The sequence below is a fragment of the Pleurodeles waltl genome, chromosome 7, assembly GCF_031143425.1.
Source record: "Pleurodeles waltl isolate 20211129_DDA chromosome 7, aPleWal1.hap1.20221129, whole genome shotgun sequence".
Lineage (NCBI taxonomy): Eukaryota > Metazoa > Chordata > Amphibia > Caudata > Salamandridae > Pleurodeles > Pleurodeles waltl.
In genome coordinates, this window is record NC_090446.1 from 69,434,049 (window position 1) to 69,455,808 (window position 21,760).

General features: G+C 43.4%; 1 protein-coding gene across 1 annotated transcript in view; it reads right to left on the minus strand.

The window, feature by feature from the left end:
• LOC138303653 (alpha-2-macroglobulin-like protein 1) overlaps positions 1–21,760 on the minus strand; it is a 192,945-nt gene that overhangs the window by 119,155 nt on the left and 52,030 nt on the right. The window contains exons 8-16 of the mRNA XM_069242956.1: positions 16,945–17,062; positions 14,974–15,088; positions 14,531–14,640; positions 12,707–12,871; positions 8,070–8,300; positions 7,240–7,303; positions 6,867–7,012; positions 2,177–2,326; positions 616–822 (exon numbers count right to left, since the gene is read on the minus strand). Of these exons, the coding sequence (XP_069099057.1) occupies positions 616–822; positions 2,177–2,326; positions 6,867–7,012; positions 7,240–7,303; positions 8,070–8,300; positions 12,707–12,871; positions 14,531–14,640; positions 14,974–15,088; positions 16,945–17,062 (1,306 nt within the window). The remainder of the gene's footprint in view (positions 1–615; positions 823–2,176; positions 2,327–6,866; positions 7,013–7,239; positions 7,304–8,069; positions 8,301–12,706; positions 12,872–14,530; positions 14,641–14,973; positions 15,089–16,944; positions 17,063–21,760) is intronic.

A 21,760-nucleotide genomic window follows, 5' to 3' on the forward strand; every position in this document is an offset into this window, starting at 1 on the left:
TGTGATTTGATGCACAGGTTGATCTCTGCACTCAGCGCGGCTCTAACTCACTCTCTTTAGATAAGATTGTGATTTGATGCACAGGCTGCTCTCTGCACTCAGTGGGGCTCTAACTCACTCTCTTTAGATAAGATTGTGATTTGATGCACAGGCTGCTCTCTGCACTCAGTGGGGCTCTAACTCTCTCTCTTTAGATAAGATTGTGATTTGATGCACAGGCTGCTATCTGCACTCATTGGGGCTCTAACTCTCTCTCTTTAGATGAGATTGTGATTTGATGCACAGGCTGCTCTCTGCACTCAGTAGGGCTCTAACTCTCTCTATTTAGATAAGATTGTGATTTGATACACGGGCTGCTCTCTGCACTCAGTAGGGCTCTAACTCTCTCTCTTTAGATAAGATTGTGATTTGATGCACAGGCTGCTTTCGCCACTCAGTGGGGCTCTGAGACTCACCCCGGGAGATTTGTATAGACTGCTACCATAGGTCAAGAAGGACTCCAAGTCTCCATCTGTGGGTGAATGATTGTTAGTGCACAATCTGCTCCTTGCACCCAGCGAGGGCTTTGACACAAGTGAAAGTGTGAAGTTGTATTACAATGTACACTTGGCCTACCTGCACCAAGCTATAAACGTCAGGGTCTCTCTGAGGCCTCCATGGCATGATGGAACGGCGTCTCCGGGATAACGATGGGCGAACAAAATCAAATGGACGGGGCATTATTCCAGGGAAGAAAGGGAGGCCTGGGCAGTGCATTTCCACCTGGTCTTCCGTTTGGTAAGGGTAGCCCCCAAAATAACCAGGTCGGATCATGTTGAACACCTAAAGGAGGAGAGATAATTGAATTTGCTGTAACAAAAATAAAACAGAGTTTTTCTGGAACGAAGATATGGACAGTGAACGGTTAGTGGCAGTGAATTACAAGGCTATGCGTCAGTAAAGCACTTATAGTGACATTATAAACAGCATGATAGAAAGATGAATGGTTTATTGAGGTCCCAAGTGCAGGCACATTTTACCACAGGCTTGTAATTTCCTAGACCCCTAGCAACACATGTCTTTAAAAGATGTGTTTAATTTCCAGGCTGTCAAGGTATTATTAAAAGCTGATAATACTGCAGTATATATTGTCTGGTCAACATTAGTGTCTACTTCAAAGAACAGAAAACTATTGCTGTTTTATATTGAAGTCAATCATTACACATTTTGTCAGTTTACATCTCCATTTAAATATAGTGTTTTCTATGTTGAGCTTCTATTTTAAATGTATATATTGACTGAACCATGTGTTTTGTGGAAGTTTCTCCTTGTAATCATCAAGTTGCAAAGAGTAATGTTGTCTGTTGTCAGGCTGTTTGGGAAACAATAATTTACTCGACCAGGTGCAGGCTGGATTCTGACTAAAACACAAATTTACAGCTTTGATTTTCTTCATTTAGCTTTAAACACCAGTAGGCCAGCTTTGCATATAATGCCATATTTTCTGAAATTACATACCATCTCCCAGTCATTCACTTTCATCAGTTCAGGGAAGTCGGAGGAACTGTCCCCCACTGGCTCCATTCTTTTCTAGCAAGATAGGATTCAAGCTGTCATGTTGGAGAACCACAGATCCCACTCAAAAGAGACAAGACAAGCACAAGTTCCTTCAATCAGCCCTCCTGCTGATGAGCAGTAATGTTGGACCTTCATCCTTGATAATGGATTCCTTTGAGTTTGAGTTTTATCCATAGGCAGACGGTAACAGATTAATCTTTCGAACCTAGGGCAGGATCACTGTTGAAACACTTCAGGAGAGCTTTCAGTGTTCTCTAATTGACAAAGCCAAATTAATGAGTGAGAATGAGTTATGGTACAATGCACGGGTTCTAATAGTGAGGAGTAAAACCATTGGTGGAATCCTATAAAAAGGTTTCCCCTGCCAGCTGCAGAGATGGCGAGAAAGGTTGAGCCTGTTGATTGCAGATTGGTTTAAGAGCCACAAGGTAACCAATTAACAGCTTCCTGCATTGAGGACTCCCAGAGAACTGCTGATGAGATGAAAAGAATCGAATTTGATAGTGTTTGTTTCTGACCTCAATCATATGTCTATATTCTCCACATGACCTCTTTTCTGTTTTCAGTATCTTCTGTCAACAGTGCCCACAGGTTGGACTGGAGCAGCAGCATTACTCACCTTGTCCCTAGTGAGCTCCTCCTCGGGTTTCATTAGTACTGTGCTCTTATCCACAGCACGAACAGCGCATAGAGAGCCGGCAGCCGAGTGCAGGTGAAGGGAGATATCAGCCCCAGGTAATGCCTCTTCTTGAGAAAATCCCAAGGTCACCTGCAAAAACCCAAAACAGGAGTCAAGAGGCGTCTCTTTGCCTCTGCATAAAATTGAAACATGACAAATTAGAGACCAAATACCCTGGTGCATGGACTGTCAACCTGCGTATTTTTAAACTGTTATTTATCCACAATAATTATAATAACTATTTAAATATGTGTGCCCCAGTGCTGCTGGTTAGGGCTTCCTAAAATAATGATAAGGGCAGTACTATAAACCAGATTCATAGTACTGCTGAGATACCTTGATCGTTCAATGGAGTTGATAGGTGGAGGCTCATGTGAAGGCATTCTTTTTATTGACCATCAGGACTAACTTCTATCCTACTGTTTCTTCCTTGACCTCTACCTTTAGAGCACATTTCCCTTTCCTCTCCCTCCCACTCTTTCTAAGCTGGTCTCAGCAGTCCTTTGGGGCTTCTAAATGCCACTGATTGGCCTGAAAATGGTCCTGTGCTCCCAGCAAGACCTTTTCCTTGGTACCTCTAAGGATGTCTTTACGCAAGTGCCCAAGCAAAATAAAGGCCAGGGAAAGCATGTGGGCCTCTCCAGCACCAGACCACCAGCCCAAAACCCTGTTATGCATCTCCCAGCCCAACACATCCAAAAAAGATGTGCCGTTAGACTTGGCCACACCTACTGCCCAACAGTTAAGGACAAGCGAATCAGTCTCACAGCTGAGCCAATGGCTGCCTAACTGAGGGTGAACCTTTAGCAACAATATGCCAACCTCAACTATCCGCATCATTCATTGTTGTTTAAAGTCAAGTCAACAAGTTACCCTGAAAACACTTTTTTTAAGATTGACCAGTTTCTATTGGCTAATTTGATGCTCAGGTGGAGTACAGTACACTGAGAGAGGAAAGCACTGGAGGATGTGGTCAACAGTGGAGGAATGTTTACCAGGACTCACAAAAAGGCAGATGTTCACTAGTCTGCCAGACAGGCAGCAGATTGAGCTCCCATATCTCAGGCATCTGTAAGAGAAGTGTCCTTTGCCTGGCGAATTTATCAAAACTGCAAAAAGGAAAGGGTTTCAAAACACTTCACCTAAATAAATCTGCCCATACCTATGCAGATGTTTGATCTGAGCCAGTCTTTCAAATGAGTGCCTGCGAGGATTTGAACAGCTGCCTGGAAGGTCCGGTGCTCTGCCTTTATTGGCAGGATCCCCTAGCCCCTTATTGTCATGAACACTATCTGAGTTTGTGAATAGTTACAGGCCCCTCTGGTGGCAAGGAACTGCCTTCCATTTGCTTGCATCAGTCGGAGCCGCTCCACGAAAACATGGAGCCGGGATAACTACTGTTGCATTAATATCTTCTCAAAATGAGGCAGGGAATGAACCTTCTCTACATCACTGGAAGTGTCATGAAAGAACTGATGGTGCTGATCCTAGAGTGCACTAGAGCATATTCATGGACATGGGAGCTTGTGATACCTTTGGAAGCTGCCAATGTCTTATACTAGGATTCTCAAGTAGCAATATATGGGTCCCTGGTACTGTAGAAACTGGCAATATCCCTCACTGACCATGTGAAACTGGCAAACTTCTATTTGGTGCATGCTGAAACTGGTAATATTTGTTAGAAGGGGCATGGAAATGGACATTCTTGTTAATGGGAGTCCTGGTATTGACCATAACTGTTACTAGAGAAGTTATAAATAGCTTTCACAAGGCTTTTTAAATCTGATCATCCAGAGGACTGGGCCTGTGGTAAGTGCAATATTGCAATACTGGGCACACTGAACTTCCCGCAATTGAGTCTAGGCATATGAGGAATGCAAAAATCTAATACTGAACATGTGGAAATTGTTAATTGAGACTTGTTCACTAGGAATGTTATTAAAACTACTTTTACTAGAATGATGTAGGCTCTCTACTCTAAACCCCTTATTGATTTGACTAATGTTGCGTTCCCTCCAGTGGTGTAGCACAGGCCCTATTTCAAGCAAATAGGTGCATCCGATCACTGTTGTATGGGCAGTAAAATACAATAATTACGATAAAGTGGGCTACTCAGGCATCTGAGTCCATTGGCCACTGCACCTTGTGCACCATTGATAGTTACCCACCCCCCACCTCCGTATCACCACCACCCCCCCACTGTCCTCTGCGCAAAGGGATTTGTTAGTTGATCAGAATATATCTTCTCATGCATGTGGAACCATTTCAAGAGAATATGCAAAGTATCACCTTGAATTGTCCCAACTTGTATCTAGTTTGCCTGTAAAACGGAGATTACTTTCTGACTACACTGCAAGAGAAGACGCAAATATCTGTCCTCGGACATAGTCATGAACAGGGGACCCCAAGTGGGGGCATGGGATCTTCTGATCTCACCAGGGTGAGTCACACATGAACAGATTCCTCCACGACACCCAAACTCCACCCCTGTTCCAACTGCATGGAATTCGAGCCAAAGGAAGGGATCTACTGGAATAGCTTGCTATTTGACAGGGGTACATCCTGGTCAGGCATCTTCAGAGACTTCTTTGTTTAGTGGCATCTTAAAGTAGGAATTAAAGGGGGGATGACTGTGCTGTCAACCAGTTGATTCAGGCTGTTGTAGCCCTGGTTTTACCTGGGTTTGCCTTTCTGAAATGGAAGAGGAACAAAGGATCTAATTTACTGTTTGGTGGACAGGACTCCATCATAAACACGTTTGCTATCATGTCTGCTTCATTACTAGGGCATTACATACGAGTGCACTTGTAATAGGATGTAAGGGATATCCACCAAAGTCTAAATCAAGCCCCAAGTGATTGTTCTATTTGGCTATTTGCCAAACAAAAGAAGGTGTTTGGGAGTGGACGTCTTGGGAAGGGATGTGGTTCAGCTCAGAGTGCACCCCTTTTTGTACCACCTCTAAGCTGTGAAGCCAAATTTTGACCCTGATGGGCACAAACTTGTTTTGCTCCCATTTGTTTTTATTTTGATACACCATTTTAATAATAAATAATACCAACATCCGATTCACATAAATGATGAAGAATTAAAAAGATGCCCAAAAACTAGGTGGCCATTCGTAAAACTGCACTGCAGTCTGGATTACTCCCTCAGTCCACTAGGCACAAATGGCTATGCTATTCATGTGTAGAAAATAGCTATCCCAGTGCTCCGTCAGCATTGCCCCAAAAATGGTGACCCTAAAAGACCTTGCACTAGCAGTTACAGAAATAATAGCAGCAGATTATTTTATTAAGGCAACAGAGTGAGCCCTTAATTGCATTAATTGCTTGTGGAGGTCATGTATGCCAGATCAGAAGGTCACATGTTTAATTAGTGGAAGGACTGACTCCGAGCATCATACTTCTCCATGTAGATTAACTGAGTATACATAAATTGGGAAATAATTATACCTGTTAGGTCAGGCGCATCATAACTAAACCTAACTAAATTACTACTACTTTATCATCACCTGTGATTAAAGTAATTCCTAATGCTTTGTAATGCAAGCATTCTATCAGAAGCGGAAGGATTCATTCAAGTAAGCAAATCATTATTGAGATAGAAATAATCTAATTGGCCGAGCCAAGACAAATTTTGGAAATCATGGCTAAAAGAGGTTGGTCGAAGAAACGATTAGTTGAAAGGGATGTACCCAAAGCCCACAGCATCCATATTAAAAAACAGTAAGGCCCTCATTATTACCCTGGTGGTAGTGGCGATCATACCGCTAACAGGCTGGAGGTACTATTCACCTTATTTTGACCGCGGCGGTAAAACCTCTGGGACCGGCGGTATACCGCCATAGCGGTCCTGCAGCGCTGCCCTGGGAATTTCGACTCCCTTTACCGCCAGCCTGTCCGTGGCAGTAGACACCGTCATGAAAGGCTGGCGGTAAGGGGACTCGGGTTACCCCTGGGGGCCCCTGTACTGCCCATGCACTTGGCATGGGCAGTACAAGGGCCCCCCCGGGATAGCCCCATCGTGCATTTCACTGCCCGAAATGAGCAACGGGTGCTACTGCACCCGCTGCACATCGGCATTGCTGCTGGCTCTATTGCGAGCCGGAAGCAATGTTGATGTAACTTTTCCGCTGGGCCAGCGGCCGGTAACACTGTTACCGTCCGCTGGCCCAGCGGAAAAGTCTTAATAGGGAGCCAGACATACCACCAGTAGTGGCGTTATTCTGGCACCTGCAGCCTCAGTGGTCTTGAGGTAAGACCGCCAAGGTTGTGATGAGGGCCTAAGTCCCTTTGAGAGTTGTGCTGTAAAAGACAGACCTCAATTGTCCCAGACACTGATGTGACTGAGGATAGAGTTAAGAATAACAGACCTCGGGTGAGACTGGCATCTAGAAGTGCTTTGACCACACAAACCTCCCACTCAGGAGGGGATGAAGGTTCATCCCAACTGCTTAGGTCACCTCCTCTCATCAGTCACCATCTCCATTTTTTATAAAGTTTCAGTTTTGATGAGAAAATCTTTTGCCAAGTTTTGTAAAGTGTTGGTAACATATGTACTGAGTTAGCAGCATTCTAAAGATGAGTAATATGTATTGTCTTGTGTAGAAAAGGCTCTGAGTGCTCACCTCGTTCTTGAAGCACTTCACTACGTTGAGATTAGTTGTGGCAGCAGCAACCTCGCCGTCCTCAAAGATGGTGTAGACGAACACCTTGGTTGCTGGTGCCCAATCTGTGCTTACAGGAAGTTCAATGGAGTAGGTGCCTTTCAGAACTGAGATGAAGGGTGCAAACAGAAAAGAGAAGGTGGTGATGCAAGGGTACAGCTTCAGTCAAGAGATAAAAATGAGAGACAATAAGCTATGCACAAAGCATAGAGGGGAGCGGTGCACAGATCTGTTCAATAAGGAATTTTCGATCACTCTTGAGTCAGGCAGCAATGAGGTCAGAGCAGGAAGGAAGCCGTTTAAAACTTGCTACAGTAAAGACCACAACACCTACCTTGCTCTTTGTCAACTGCTATCTTCTTAGTTCCTTCGTGAATGATTCCTGCTCTGGATGAAACCTGGGGGAGAGATTGAACCAGTCAGTGTTCTACTATCAAGGGCCGTAATACAGGTTACCTATTAGTCAGGTCTATGCTTCTAAGGTCAGATGAACCCCAATGACATTTGACTGAGGTGACCTATTATCACACAATGATCATACACACACACACTTATGTCCATTAAATAACCCTCACAAGGTCTTGAGCCTCCAAAAGAACACATAGCTTGGACTACTCAAGCTGTCATGTGCGAGGTTTGAAAGATAAACAGGTGATCCTTACCAGACCTGCAACATTATCAGACACTCCTACTCTGCATGCACTCTGACAGTGCACCTTGCATTCATTTGCTGCTGTGACATCTAGTGGATATAAGGAGTGTAGAATAGGCTGGAGGGAGGAGACAATAAAGCAGCAATGATGCCTGGTGATCAGACTGTGCTGTTAGCTGAGATCTTGAAGCAACAACATAGCCTTTGAGATCGCCGTGTCACCCATCGGCTATTCAGGGTATGACATTGATTAAGGACCTTTGGGAAAAGACAAGCACCGATGCAACAGTGAGACCTAGCGATCTGTGTGTGAGTGGCTCTGTTACTAGAGGTGGAACAGACTTTAGCTCCTACACCTCACAGAAAGACAGGGAATTATGTGGCTTGCGAGTGCTACATCTTATATCATCAGCTTTGTGGACCCAATTCCTTTATGAAACCTCAATCTCCCCATGTCAGTCTCATACCCCTACTCAACCTCAATTCCTCATATATATTTTCCTGAACATTACCACGTAGTGCAGGTCCATATGTTCTGCATCTTCATGTAGCTCATTTCGCTGGATGATGTAGTCCACTTGCACATCCTGTGTGTGACCACAGGGCAGCTGTCCTCGCACAGAGTGTATCTTCAGGAAGCTCTTACTCTTAGAGTAGAAGGGTTTCAGCCACAAGTAGGCATCCTGATAGCGAGGCACTACTTTTCCATAATCCCAGTGCTGCTGCTCCAGCTTGAAACTTCCCTACATAGAACAGAAGTATAGAAAAATTTAGATAGTTAACATCTTTGCACTTTGAAATTGTTGGAACTACAATAGATGCAATTCAGTGGACGGCACAATCTTCTGCAGTGCTGGGACTTACAATGCCATGCAACAGGAAGATGGGGTTCCCTACATCCATAAAGAATAGACAGGCTCCCCCGCATGGTCCGATCTGCAACATCCCCAATTTGTGTCAGAAATGTCTTTTTCAAGAGTAATCCTCCATCTTTTGCACTTAATGGCTTGATAAACTGATGAAGTAATATGGACTCTTAGGACTTAAAGATCAGAAGAAAATTTCCCGTAAGAAGTCACCAGAACTAGTAGACTAAATATGTGGGTTAAATATACAAGGTTTAAATGTTGTATTGTTTGAGAAAGAAATAGCGATCAACATATTGTGGAAGAAAACCTTAAACATTAAGGCCTGATTAGGAGTTCGATGGACAGTTTTCACCGTCCGCTGAACTTCCGATGGGGAGGTTGCTGCCACACTGGCTACCTCCCTGATGGACCCATTAAGAGTTTCCCGCTAGGTCAGCGGGCAGAAACCTGTGTTTCCACCCACTGGCCTAGCGGGAAACAGCCTTCAGCATTGTCTCCGGCTCGGAGTCGTGCCAGATGGCAATGCTGTAGAGCGCAGGGTGCACCAGCACCCTCGCAGTGTTCACCCTCTGCAAAGCAGAGAGTGAACATTGCAATTGTGCTGGCCAGGGGAGTCCCCTGCACCTGCTCTCTGCCATCATTTTCAACTGCTGGCGGAGAAACAGGTCATAATCCCCAGGGCAACACTGTCTGCAGCGCTGCCCTGGTAGATTAGGACCACCACCACCTCCAGACCGCCGGGATCTTTGATCCTGGTGGAGCTGGTGGTCCCCTGGCGGCCCAATCGCCAGGGTTGAAAAATGGTGCTCGGAAAGACGCATTGGCACTGGTACCACCGCCATCCACAAACCTAGTGATCTTGTGACTGCCAGGTTTGTAATGAGGCCCATAATGTCAGAGACAAAGACTTAACTCAGACTGCAGATTTGTGTTACTGTTTAAATAAATTACTACAAATTGTCAAAAATAAAAACTATGTTCATAACAAGAGAGACTGCAAGACACGACCAGGCTATGTATCAGGAACAAAGGCATCACAATCAACTCTTCATGCACTGAATAATACAGGTCCAGGTGCAATCACACCACATAATTTGAGCACAATGATGCCAAACATGTGTTGCATGCCATACACATGCTAAATATTATGGTATTACATTAGTATAACTTGCTCAACACGGCTAATCAAATCAGCCGTAGATGTACACTGCTCTCTATTGGTCCAAATTACCTCCAATACCCTATCCGCCTTCCACCAAAAAATCACGGACTTTCACGACAGCTTCAACTCCCCTCACACTCCGGACGCTCCTACCCCACCCACCAGGAACTCCACCCGCTCCAGCCGATTGACCTCCTGGACCAACATCAGCGACGACGAAACCTGCAAGACCATGAACTCCATCCACTCCGGATCACCATCAGACCCCTGCCCACACCACATCTTCAACAAAGCAGACACAGCCATGGCACCACACCTACGGAAAGCCATCAACATCTCCTTCTAAACTGCAAGATTCCCGGAAAGCTGGAAACACGCCGAAATCAATGCCCTTCTCAAGAAACCAAAGGCGGACCCCAAGGACCTGAAAAACTTCAGGCCCATCTCTCTGCTCCCTTTCCCGGCGAAGGTCATAGAGAAAATCGTCAACACTCAGCTCACTTGGTACCTCAAAGACAACAACATCCTCGACCCCTTCCAGTCCGGCTTCAGACGCAACCACAGCACCGAAACCGTCCTCTTCGCCACCACAGACGACATCAGAAGGCTCCTCGACAATGGAGAAACATCAGCCCTCATCCGCATTGACCTATCAGCCACCTTTGACACTGTCAGTCACCACATACTAAAATCCCGCCTCCACGCAGCAGGAATCCAGGACCAGGCCCTCGAATGGACCGCATCCTTCCTCGCCGGCAGAACCCAAAGAGTCCGCCTCCCCGTACCAATCCAAAGCCTTCAACATCATCTGCGGCGTACCCCAGGGCTCAGCCCGACGCTGTTCAACATCTACATGGCCCTCCTCGCACAAGTGGCCCGTCAACACAACCTCAACATCATCTCCTACTCTGACACCCAACTCATCCTCTCCCTCACCAAGGACCCACACACCGCCAAAACCAACCTCCCCGAGGGACTAAAATCCATCGCCGACTGGATGAGAGACAGCCGGCTAAAACTGAACACGGACAAAACCTTGGGCGCACACCCTCCGCCTGGGACTACTCATGGTGGCCGTCCACGACGGGTCCCCCACTGACACCCACCGACAGCGCACGAAACCTCGGCTTCACCCTCGACTCCTCACTCTCCATGTCAAAGCAGGTCAGCGCCATCTCCTCCTCCTGCTACAACACTCTCTGCATGCTTCGCAGAGTTTACAAATGGATCCCAACAGAAACAAGAAAAACAGTAACCCAGGCCCTCGTCAGCAGCAGACTCGACTACGGAAACGCCCTCTACACCGGTATCCCATCCAAACTCCTCCAATGCCTCCAACGCATCCAAAACTCCTCCGCCCGACTCATCCTCAACATCCCTTGTCACTGCCACATCACCCCCCACCTAAGAGACCTTCACTGGCTCCCCGTCAACAAGAGGATCACCTTCAAGCTCCGCACCCACGCACACAAGGCACTCCACAACACCGGACCATCATACCTGAACAACACACTCAGGTTCTACACCCCCACCCGGCATCTCCGCTCCGCTAACCTCGCCCTCGCCTCCATCCCCCACATCCGACGCAAATCTTCCGGCGGCAGATCGTTCTCGTACCTCGCCGCCAAGACCTGGAACACCCTCCCGCCGGATCTACGACAGACCCAGGACCTTCTTTCCTTCAGAAAACTCCTCAAGACTTGGCTCTTCGAGCAGTAGCAACCCCCTCCCCCCCCCCTCCCCCAGCGCCTTGAAACCCTCACGGGTATGTAGCGTGTGAAAGGAGGAATTAATTTGAGATTTTGGAGTCACATATGGGATGCTCAGAATATTGAAAATACGCCATCATCAATTACAGTGTTATATGGGGAGAAAACTGTGCATTAAGGGCATTTTAACTGTTTACTGTACAAAAACAAATCTACAGTTTTGGAAGGCAATGCCATACAAAGTTTAAATCAAATGTCAATAAAAGTTAGGCACCTGCTGCCAAAGGTAGAAGGCAGGCCTACATTTCTGCAGCTTTTTGTTTGCTCATTAAGTGAATCATGCCAAAATAGTGTGCAGTAACATTCAGAGCACCACTCTTCACTTTTCTAAGTTATGAATGTATCAGTGCAACTTACAGGCATGAAATGAGACTTAAAAGCATCTATGACAAAATTATATTTTGTGTGGAATTCCAAGAACATTTCTGCAAATGTATGAAAGTTAATTATATATAGCTTACTTTTATTTGTACAGAGACTACAAACAAATGATCAGAATTTCTTCCACACACATTTTCTCATTGATAGCACTTCAACTTGGTCATATGCAGAGAAAATCAACACAGTGACCTCTAATGTTGAAAGGAAAAGAAGGTACAGTGGGACAAGTGTGCTCCAAAAAATAAGTAGCTTTTTGGAGACAAAAAAACAAGAATTACAATGGGCTGTCCCTAGCCCTTGCTTTTGAGTAGCGCCACATTTCGAGTAATTGTGTGTATAAGCATTTCTCGCTGGAAAAATTGAAAAGGCTTTGATTTTTTCAATTGGGCTTTCAAAATGTATACCCCCTGTCACGGCAGAGAAAGGAAGTTGTTTAGAGGCAACTAAAAATTTAAGAAAAGATGCACTTTTTTTAACTCTCAAATAAGTTATCAAATATATCCCTATTTTTTAAATTCTAAAAGCCCTGTAAGAGATTCGAGAAAAAAGCTTAAAAGTTGGAATTGATATTTCAGAAAATATAAATGTTCACTTTGAAAGAAATACTATAGACTCTCATTTGTCTAAATATTTGCCACCAAAATGTAAGGGACATAATTTTACTAACATCATGAAGTTCTTTTCTCGACTTTTAGGAGGACTGAAACTTTTTTTTTAAACTTGCCAAAGACTCCAGTTCACTACCTCCTAACATATGGGCTCTTCTGCAGTTATCTCAAATGAACAAGCTTCTTGGGGTTCTGACTACCTCGAGTTCTGGGAACTCATCCTAAGGGTGACTGAGGAGGACCAATCGGCTGTACTCAGAGAAAAGAACTCACCCTAAGGTTGACTGAGAAGGACCAATCGGACGTATTCAGGGAAAATATTTCACTCCCTGTTTGAGGTATTCACGGAGAATAACTTACCCTTAGGTTGACTGAGTAGGACCAATCAGAGGTGTCCAGGGAAAAGAAAGCCCTTCCGGAATCATCAGTCTCATATGATTGGTTCAGTCGCTGCGAACCCCAATCAGTAAATAGGTAGACAGTCTGATCTTTTATCGGTGTGCCATCAGCACTGGCAAGCTTCATCTGTAACAAGAGAGGGAGATGAAAAAATGAAAAGTATCTTGAAGAGAAGGGTTGAAGTGAGAAAGGTAGGACTGAGAGTTATAGAACTGTTAGAGGGTAGAACTGTCAGACAAGAAAAAAATAAATGTTTGGGGTCCAAGAGAGGAGGAAAGACAGTGTCAGAGAAGGAAATACAATATAGGTAAGGACCTTAAGAAAGCGTGAAAGTGTGTGACAGGATTAAAACACAGGTTAGAGGATAATAGAAGGGATTGTACTGTGTTAGAGAGGATAAAGAAAGGAGGGAGATTAAAAAAAGGACAGCACAGATGAAGAGAACAGAAGAGCAAGAGATGAGACAAGAGACATGAGAGACAAAGGAAAAGGTTTTGGAGAGGAGAAGAGAGAGATATTGATGAAGGACCCATGGAAAGTTTGGAAGAGGAGGAGAGAAGCTATTAGATGAGTGAGGAAGAGGGAAAGGAGTCAGGTAGGGTAAATATGTGAACAGGTGTGGGCAACAGGAAAAAAAAAATCTATTAAAGGTGTCACAATCTGGACCTTGCACTTAAATTTGATAATCATTCTTTTATAAATCCTATATGCACCTGACTTCCATTCCTGCAAAGGCCCTTCAGCAGTAAAGGTTATAGTTTACACAGTGTTAATTTTGACTGTATGAAGTGTGCTCCCATAAGATGCCATTGTAGCACACGACTGTTCTGTACAAGAAACTAGTATGTTCAATTAGTGATGCTCAATGTTAGAATTAAGAACAGCAGCACCAATTCATGGCTCATCGAAAATAGGCCTCATCTCATGACAGGAGGGTTAGAAGATGACATGCCTCAAACCAGAAAGTACTCGCCATATTATGTTTTGAGTATTTGATTTATTAATGTTGCTATTACTAATTCTGAAAAATACTTTTAAACACATAGAACAATATATTGTTTGCCTTCCAATAGGCCTTTTATAGTTTATACATTTTTATAAACCTTGTTTGTAAGAACAAATGTACTACTTAAGATGAATTTGAGAGAGAAGAAGGTGGGATGCAGATATAAGAAAGAAACAGAGATAAAGACATATTTGGCATTAGGATGAACAGGGATAGGTGGGAGAAGACAAGGAAGGGAGATTGGTGGCTACAGTGTGCAAGCGGATCGGTGTGATGGGGTAAAAAGATACATAGGAGAGAGTAAATGGAGAAGAATAAATGAGAGCATGTGGAAGGGAGATGAGAAGGAAGTCAAAGATGTGAAAAAAGAGGTAAGAGTGATATGTGAGAGGCAGGGAAGAGCATAGACATGTGAGGGAAGACAGAGGTTGACAGATGTTAATGAGGAGGTATATAGAGCTGTATATGTGGACAGTGAAAAGAGAGAAGCGCTGTGAATAAAGTGTATGATAAGACAAAGGTGGAGAAAGAAGATATATGGAGAGATCAGTGATACGATAGAAAGGCAACAGGTAAGGTAAAAGGGGAGGAAAATACTTTAAATGTAGAAGAGATGAAAAGAAGTGTTAGAGTGGAAGAATGGATAGATCTGAAATAAGATAGAAGAAAGAGAGATGTCTGAGGAAGGTGGAAGACAGTGCAGGAAACAATGAAATAGGTTGGACCGCTCCGTCACAAAGACTGCTTCGTCCCATTCCTCCAGTCATTGTCCTACATACCCAGCCAGTGTAGGGTATGCCTTTCTTGTAGTACTCATCTGTCTCCTCAAACATCACGGTTGCAATATCAGAAGATATTTGGCATGACTTGAATCCAGAGAGAGTCACATCTGTAGAGGATATCAAGTTAGTCAAGTGGAATCACCTGGAAAACCTCTTAAGAAAGACACTCAGATTAATCCTATATCCCAGGGGTGTTTATTAAATCTAACATGACATTAATCCCAAACCTGTGGCCATTGAGTCTGCCCATAAACTGAAGAAGCTACTTTTATCACAGCCACAGTAATAAATTCCAGCCTAGACACCCTAGCAAACATATCTACCATCATACTGAAGGTGTCTAGCTCCTTCCTGAAACCTGTCTCACAACCTTGGTCTACAGATGCAATGTTCTTCACCTGGGCTTCAGGAGCAGGTTCCTTTGTCAGACTGCAACCTACCAGTGTCGTCTTCAGTCACTGAGCCAATTACATCGAAGGTCATCATATATGACTTTGGCGTCATATTGAAGAAGTCCAGCTTCACTTTCTTGGAGAAGCATCCAGTCCTTTCAAGCTGAACAAAAGTCAACATATGAGAAACTATTCAGCTTCAAGATAGATCAAACCTAAACGTGTTGATTTCATACATACCATGGATCAAGAGGGTTGGGGGACAGTTCATAAAGTTTTTGAACATTGACTTAGAGGGGGAATCAGGCATGCATCAATCTCAAGTAGGGAATTCAGGAGCATTAAGTGCTTAAGGAAAATGTAATTGACTGCTAAAGGTAAGTAAGAAAAAGAGACTGTACCCAATTCTTTTTTTTTTTTTAAGCGGGAAATCTGCACTGTGGGTTACCAGTCTCAGGTGGGTGCAGATTTCTGATGTTTTTTTGTTCGTGTTTCTCGTAGAAAAATATATATATCCCTACTTTTCCCCTGAGAAAATCTGCATCACCAGTGTAAATGCACTAACTTTGTTTTTTATTTCCACAGGGAGAACATTTTGCCTCATGAAGAAATCCCCTTCCGCAACTTCCAAAAACTCTGCAAAATGATTTACCGTTGACAGGAGTAAATGCCTGACCTTACCTGGGGATGGTACAGGTCGAAGACAGGTTTGTGAAACTCACAAATGTGTAAGTTTGTGTATGTTCATAAACACACAGATTACCATCCTTTCCTGTGCTAACCCTCACAAACACAAAACTATTTTTTAAGTCGGTATACTCTGGTAAAAATAAAATCTACTTGAACATGTAAGTCAAACTTGCAGGCTCAAATAGATTTAAAATTCGGATACAGAGTGTCCAATTACATACACTGAAGGAACAAAACGCATATATTATAGGGGTGCAACAACTGATTCTGTGATATAAAAACATCTCTCCTGTTAACTGTTGTAGAAGCCTTCAGTTCTTAGATAGATTGTTCCTTCACTGCTGCTTTCACCAAAGACAGTAAACAATTGGTTATTTTCAGGTGTGTGTTTCACACACCAACTTAAAGGAAGCTCAACAGTGCTATTTATTGGATACTTTTTATAGGTGTTTGGCTCCACTGTAGGGCAATACAAACGTGTTTTTATTTAATGATCAGGGCTGGCCTGCAAATTTAACTCACAAAACACCAGGGACAAGTTAAGCTTCTCTTTCCATTGACTGTCAATAGCCTCTGGGTTTAGTGTACTGATGGACCATTTTCCAATTTTTGGTGAAAATCCTTACTATGGAGGGCAATCCGTCAACTGAATTTCTCCATAATTTTCATTGTAGGGTGAAGTAAGCCTCGCCAGTGCAATTTTCTCCAAATTTAGCACGTGCCATCAAAAATTGAAAACATTTCCAACAGCACCCAACTAGAAACCAGCTAAGTGAGTTGCTACCTTTAACCATTCCAAGAGCTGTGGCACCAATATGATGTGGAAACAGACGGTAAAGGTGAAACACAACTTTAAAATAAGGAACTTTAAAAAAATGGGGTAATTGATAACGCATCACAGAAATCAAGCAAACCTCTTAATTAAGCAAACATTTTTTTAACAAAAATGTTGGCGCCTTGCCTGTACCAAATAGATTACACAATGGGCTGTGCAGTGATGAGAATTCAAATTTAAAAAAATATTAAAATATATCTGCCATGCGCAGACAGCAGGGCCATTTCAGGTGGAAAAGCCACAGTAAAATTATCATTACTATACAATTCTGAGGGACTTTCTGAACATAGCTCAACCTCTGGTCATACAGATGATATTCAGATCAAATGGAAGACAACAAGGAATAGGTCCTCAAATTGATTAAACTGTTAAAAACATTGACAACAGTGGAGCTATGGGTTCTGAAGACACTGCTGCACCTAAATCTAATCTATTCCCCTGTACCTTCTCGGCACTTCTCGGCACACTGGCCCTCTCGCCCCTGCCCACCTTACCTGGCCTGTCATTGCCATGCACAGATCAGAGTCGCTACTGATCCAGTGGTAATAAAACAGCTTACGGTAGCACACGGTAGCACTGTACTGTCCTTGGACCGGCTTTCCATAGGTGTACCTGTCAGCAACAGAGACGAAAGGAAGAGCGAGCATCAGTCGGAGGATTCTGGGAAAAGAGACAGCATGACCAGATGGCAGTAATGGCAAAGGACCTGGTATAGGTCCAGTGTCAGTGACTAGCAGTGCCTTTTCAATAATAAAGGGGTAAGCTCATCACTGAAAACTTTATAACATAGTTTTCAGATTGTAAGGGGTTATCAGAAGGCAGGGTAAGAATGACACAGCCTCACACTTCACATATGTTTATGTAAAGTACATGCTCATCCTTTTGGGACATCTTGGTACTCGTTCATTAATAGCAACCCAACAGATATCATTATATCACCCTCAAAAGGCTAATAGGCGGAGTTGATCCACCAGAATTTTAACCTTTGCTACGAGCTCATAAACAGATTCCTGGAGTGGATAAATTACTCCCCTGAGCCACTAGCCCTGCTAATGGATGTAGATGGAGCTCCCAATTTTACCAAAATGTACCCCACAGGACTGCTGGAAGGATTTTTAAGGCTCAAGGCAACAAAAATATTTCTCAGCTGGAGCTCTCTACGTACAATTAAAAATGGCACTTCTTGTGTTTTGCAATGAGTCACCATCATCATTAGGTGTTACTCTAGGACTTTTGCTTTGCCTTGTGGAAGTGCCACTCCAGTAACCACAAGAAGACGAAGAGATAAGGGATGGGATGATAACTGGTACTACAAAGATTATGATTACACCGGATCAATGTTCAAAAAGCAATTGGAAACCACTGAGTATGGTCCTGTGGAATGACCTTTTTTTTTCGCGGAATGTCCTCTTTCTTCTGTGGAATGTCTTTCTTCTAAAAGTAGGGGGGCTCTGCTTTCGTGGGATTATTGTAATCTGTTGTACCCCCTTGAACAATCTTCTTTATCTGTGGGGGTACATACTGTGCTGACCTTGCATTGTATGTGTTAACCAAGCGAAATCAGACGGTATAAAACTGGGTGCTCAGTCCCACTGGAGAGGGACACGAAAAGAGAAGGGCCTAATGTTATCAGTGAGTATAAAACAGCCATGGGACGTCAGGTACCATAAGCTATGGCGCACCAACCACCGGGACAACTACAAGCATTGTAAGTCTAGTGGGCATTAATAATCTGCCAAGCACAAGTATTTATTGACATTTTAGGTAAGATTCAGAGATGACATACTGTCTTTAAGGAATTAAATAGAAAGACTAACTTTTGTCATACACACATGTTAGGCAGTGAAAAATTCCAGAAAAAAAAGAACGATTTACATTTATATAAATTAACGTGCTGAAATAATGAGTTTCTCATGACCTCAAATCATGGTTTATTGTCTCAGCACAGAAGAATTACATAATATTTCTTTTAGAAAATGTAACAAACAAATATATAGGCTTAGGGCATGTATTCCCAGCCCCTGCACTTAGCTCCTCAGCCTTCCAGTCCTCACACAAACAAGTAGCATTTCTGGAATTTTTTTAAATAGTGGCAGTTTCTGTAAGAGATTTCAGAACAGGATGCATTTTATATTTAACTTCCAAGTAGAGAGAAACTCTTATTTTATTATAAAGTTGTTATAAATAGTGTAACCTGAAGAATGTGGTGTCACATTTCAGAGCTTAACAATATGGGTTGATTTTGTTCAAAAGTTGACATCTGTAATTTGGTGTAAGAGCTGGCCACATGCAAAGTTATCATCTGTCCATAAATGTCTGAAGTAAAGCCATAGCTGGACATAGTTATGTGGTAAAGATTTTAATGACTATGTGTATATAATATAACGTGAATGGACACACTTATAAAATAATTACTATTTACATGTAGCATTTGTAACACCAGACTAGTATGGTAAATATGCAGCACCTAACTCACTGGTCTCAGTTGATCCACCTCACAAACACAAAATGCTCCTCTGCTGGCATTCAAACCCACGTCCATCAGCTTTTACCAACGTTAAATCCTTATCAGCAAAAGTACAGTGTACCCATAACATTCTTATAGGTATTTCTTAAATTGGGTAGACATCTTTGTCCCTTTTTCATTACATAGCCTAAATATAGAGTGAAACAAATGTTGTGGGTATGATGGTGCTCCATGATTTAGTTGAATTATGTTTGCTTTATTTAGCAATGAATGCAGGGCTTAATTTGAGCCGGTGGTTTTGGTGCTCAATACCAGCAATTTATTGTCAACATTGGCTTTTATAACAAAGTGCCACATGATGGCACTGTTTATCTAATTTTGAGAGGTGCACAACTACAGTTTCTTAATACTAAATATACATTAAATCCACTAATATCTGCCACCCAAAGCAATAAGAATAGCTTGGGAGGAATATATTAGTCATTGTTAATGTATATTTAAAGTCTGAATTGTCACACTTGTATGAGTGTGATGGTTAGTTGGGATGGTACTGTCACTGGAAGTGCTAGTGGGGGCAATTAGTGGTGCAAGCAGCAGTGGCCTCCTGAGAAGAGCCCTGGTGCTTTTTTTTTTTTTTTACAAAGTAAGTACTGAATGAATGTTGTGTATGTGTCAAGAGTGCTAATAAAGCATCACAAACCACTGCTAAGATACATAGATTCCCTCATATTTTACACAGATTTGTATTCCCTGTTGGGAGCATTAAGTTCAATTTTCAAAGGACTTTAAAAAGTGTTTTCTCTCATACATCCATACATGTCTCATAATTACACTATGAGTCCTTCTGCTGTATGTGTATTAAAGTATATTATTAAAGAAATGTAAAACGTTACAAGTTTTTTGTGTCCTTTACTAATTTCTGGCAGAAAGTAAGAAAAATAAACAAAGGTTACGCAGATCAATGTGTTTGGGCTAGCAGGAAAAGAAAGACCATTGTAAGGATTTCAATAAGTCATATGCCCCATTTTCGCAATTTTGTATGCAGGTGCAAGTGTTGAGCAACCTGCAAAGAACATATATTGAAATTATGTACTCTTTTAAATGACTTTTAGCCAGCTTCAATGTAGTTGGAACAGCAAAGCCTCCTGCGTGGCATTTTAAACCTGCTCCCCATCCCTGCATGGCCTGCGAAGTAAGTTACTGGTGATTGAATCCTTTTCCCTTTTGGCCTCAGCGCACAAGGATCATGTGTGCGCACTGAGGACCACTGAGCCACGGATTGAGGCCCACAGCAAGATTCTACTTTCAGGACAGGCACACCACAAGTGTCCTCTGTAGTGATGGATTCGGATGCTGCCTGAATGAGTTCCAGTGGCTGAGATTATTTCAAGCATTCCATCCATCACTGTGTTTTTTGATGCCCTAAGTGTGATGGGTATGCCAAGATGTGTGTCCCAGGCTCAGTGGCATGTGCAAAACCGGTCCTGGCTTGCTTGTGTTTCGGTTCAGGGAGGACGTAGCTTGGCAGTTCAGGCTGGACTGGTCCATTGGAGTAGGGTCAAGACTGATTTGCATATGGCTTGATGAAAACTGAGGTGGCATAGTGGGCGAAGAACGATGGATTGGGATGCAGCCTCAAGTTTTCTACTATCGCTGAGATTAATTTAAGTATTCCATCCATCACTATGTTTTTGATGCACATTAATGATGGTACCTACTGTCAGGGCAATTGGATTGACTGGATAGACAGTTGGGTAAGTGTGTTAACTGATAGTGGCTGTACAAGAAATGTTTATATTTTCCATGCACAGAGTGGTTGGCTGGTTGGCCTCGCCTGTTAAAAAGGTTTGTCCAATCTAATTTCTGGTCCTTCACTGCATTCAGTGGGCATGGTTAGGCACATATGCATATTGTGAGTGTGTTGTAGGGTGAGTTAGGGGTTTGACAGTGTCATGGATGACTGTAAGCACAACAGAATTGATTTTGGATCTCCACTGTATGCAAGGTGTGCAAAATAGAGGTTGGAGGAAGTCTGCCAAACTAGTGATGTTTCCTGCGGGCATTCCTGAAACCTGATATAGGGATGGCCTTTGGTCAGGTCCTGCCTTTCATTTCCCTTGCCGTATCACCCTCATCAGGTTGATAGGTGATGTGGATGTACAGGTGACAGATGTCTCTGTCTCTTTAGAAGTGCAGTTAGTCTGTTACCTTGACCTGCCCTTTTGTTCTCCTGGAGGTGCAAGACCCTAAAGGCTGATGAGTGTTGTAGGAAAGTGCCCTCTTTCTTGATATGGTTATCCCCATTTTCTGCCAGTTGTTAGTGTGTTTGAGTGTGTTCACTGGGATCCTGCTAACCAGGACCCCAGTGATTATGCCCTCTCCCTTTAAACGTGGTTACTTACCCCCCACATTTGGCATACTGGTGCTCCCATGTAAGTCCCTATTATATGATACCCACAGCATTGGGGCTACCAGTGGATCACCATGGGCTGCAGCATGTATTATGTCACCCATAGGGAGCCCATGCAAAGTGCATCTTCAGGCCTGCCATTGCAGCCTGCTTGAAAGGGTGCATGCGTCCTTGTCACTACAGGTCACTGCACCAGGTCACTGTAAGTCACCCCTATGGCAGGCCCTCCTAGCCCAGGGGGCAGGGTGCAAGTTCCTGCGGGTGAGAGCACCCCTTCACTAGTAGAGGTGCCCCCACAAACTCCAGTTCCATTTTCCTGGATATCGTGAGAGTGTGGATGCCATTTTATATGCGTACTGGACATAGGTCACTACCTATGTCCAGCTACATAATGGTAATTCTGAACCTAGGCATGTTTGGTATCAAACTTGTC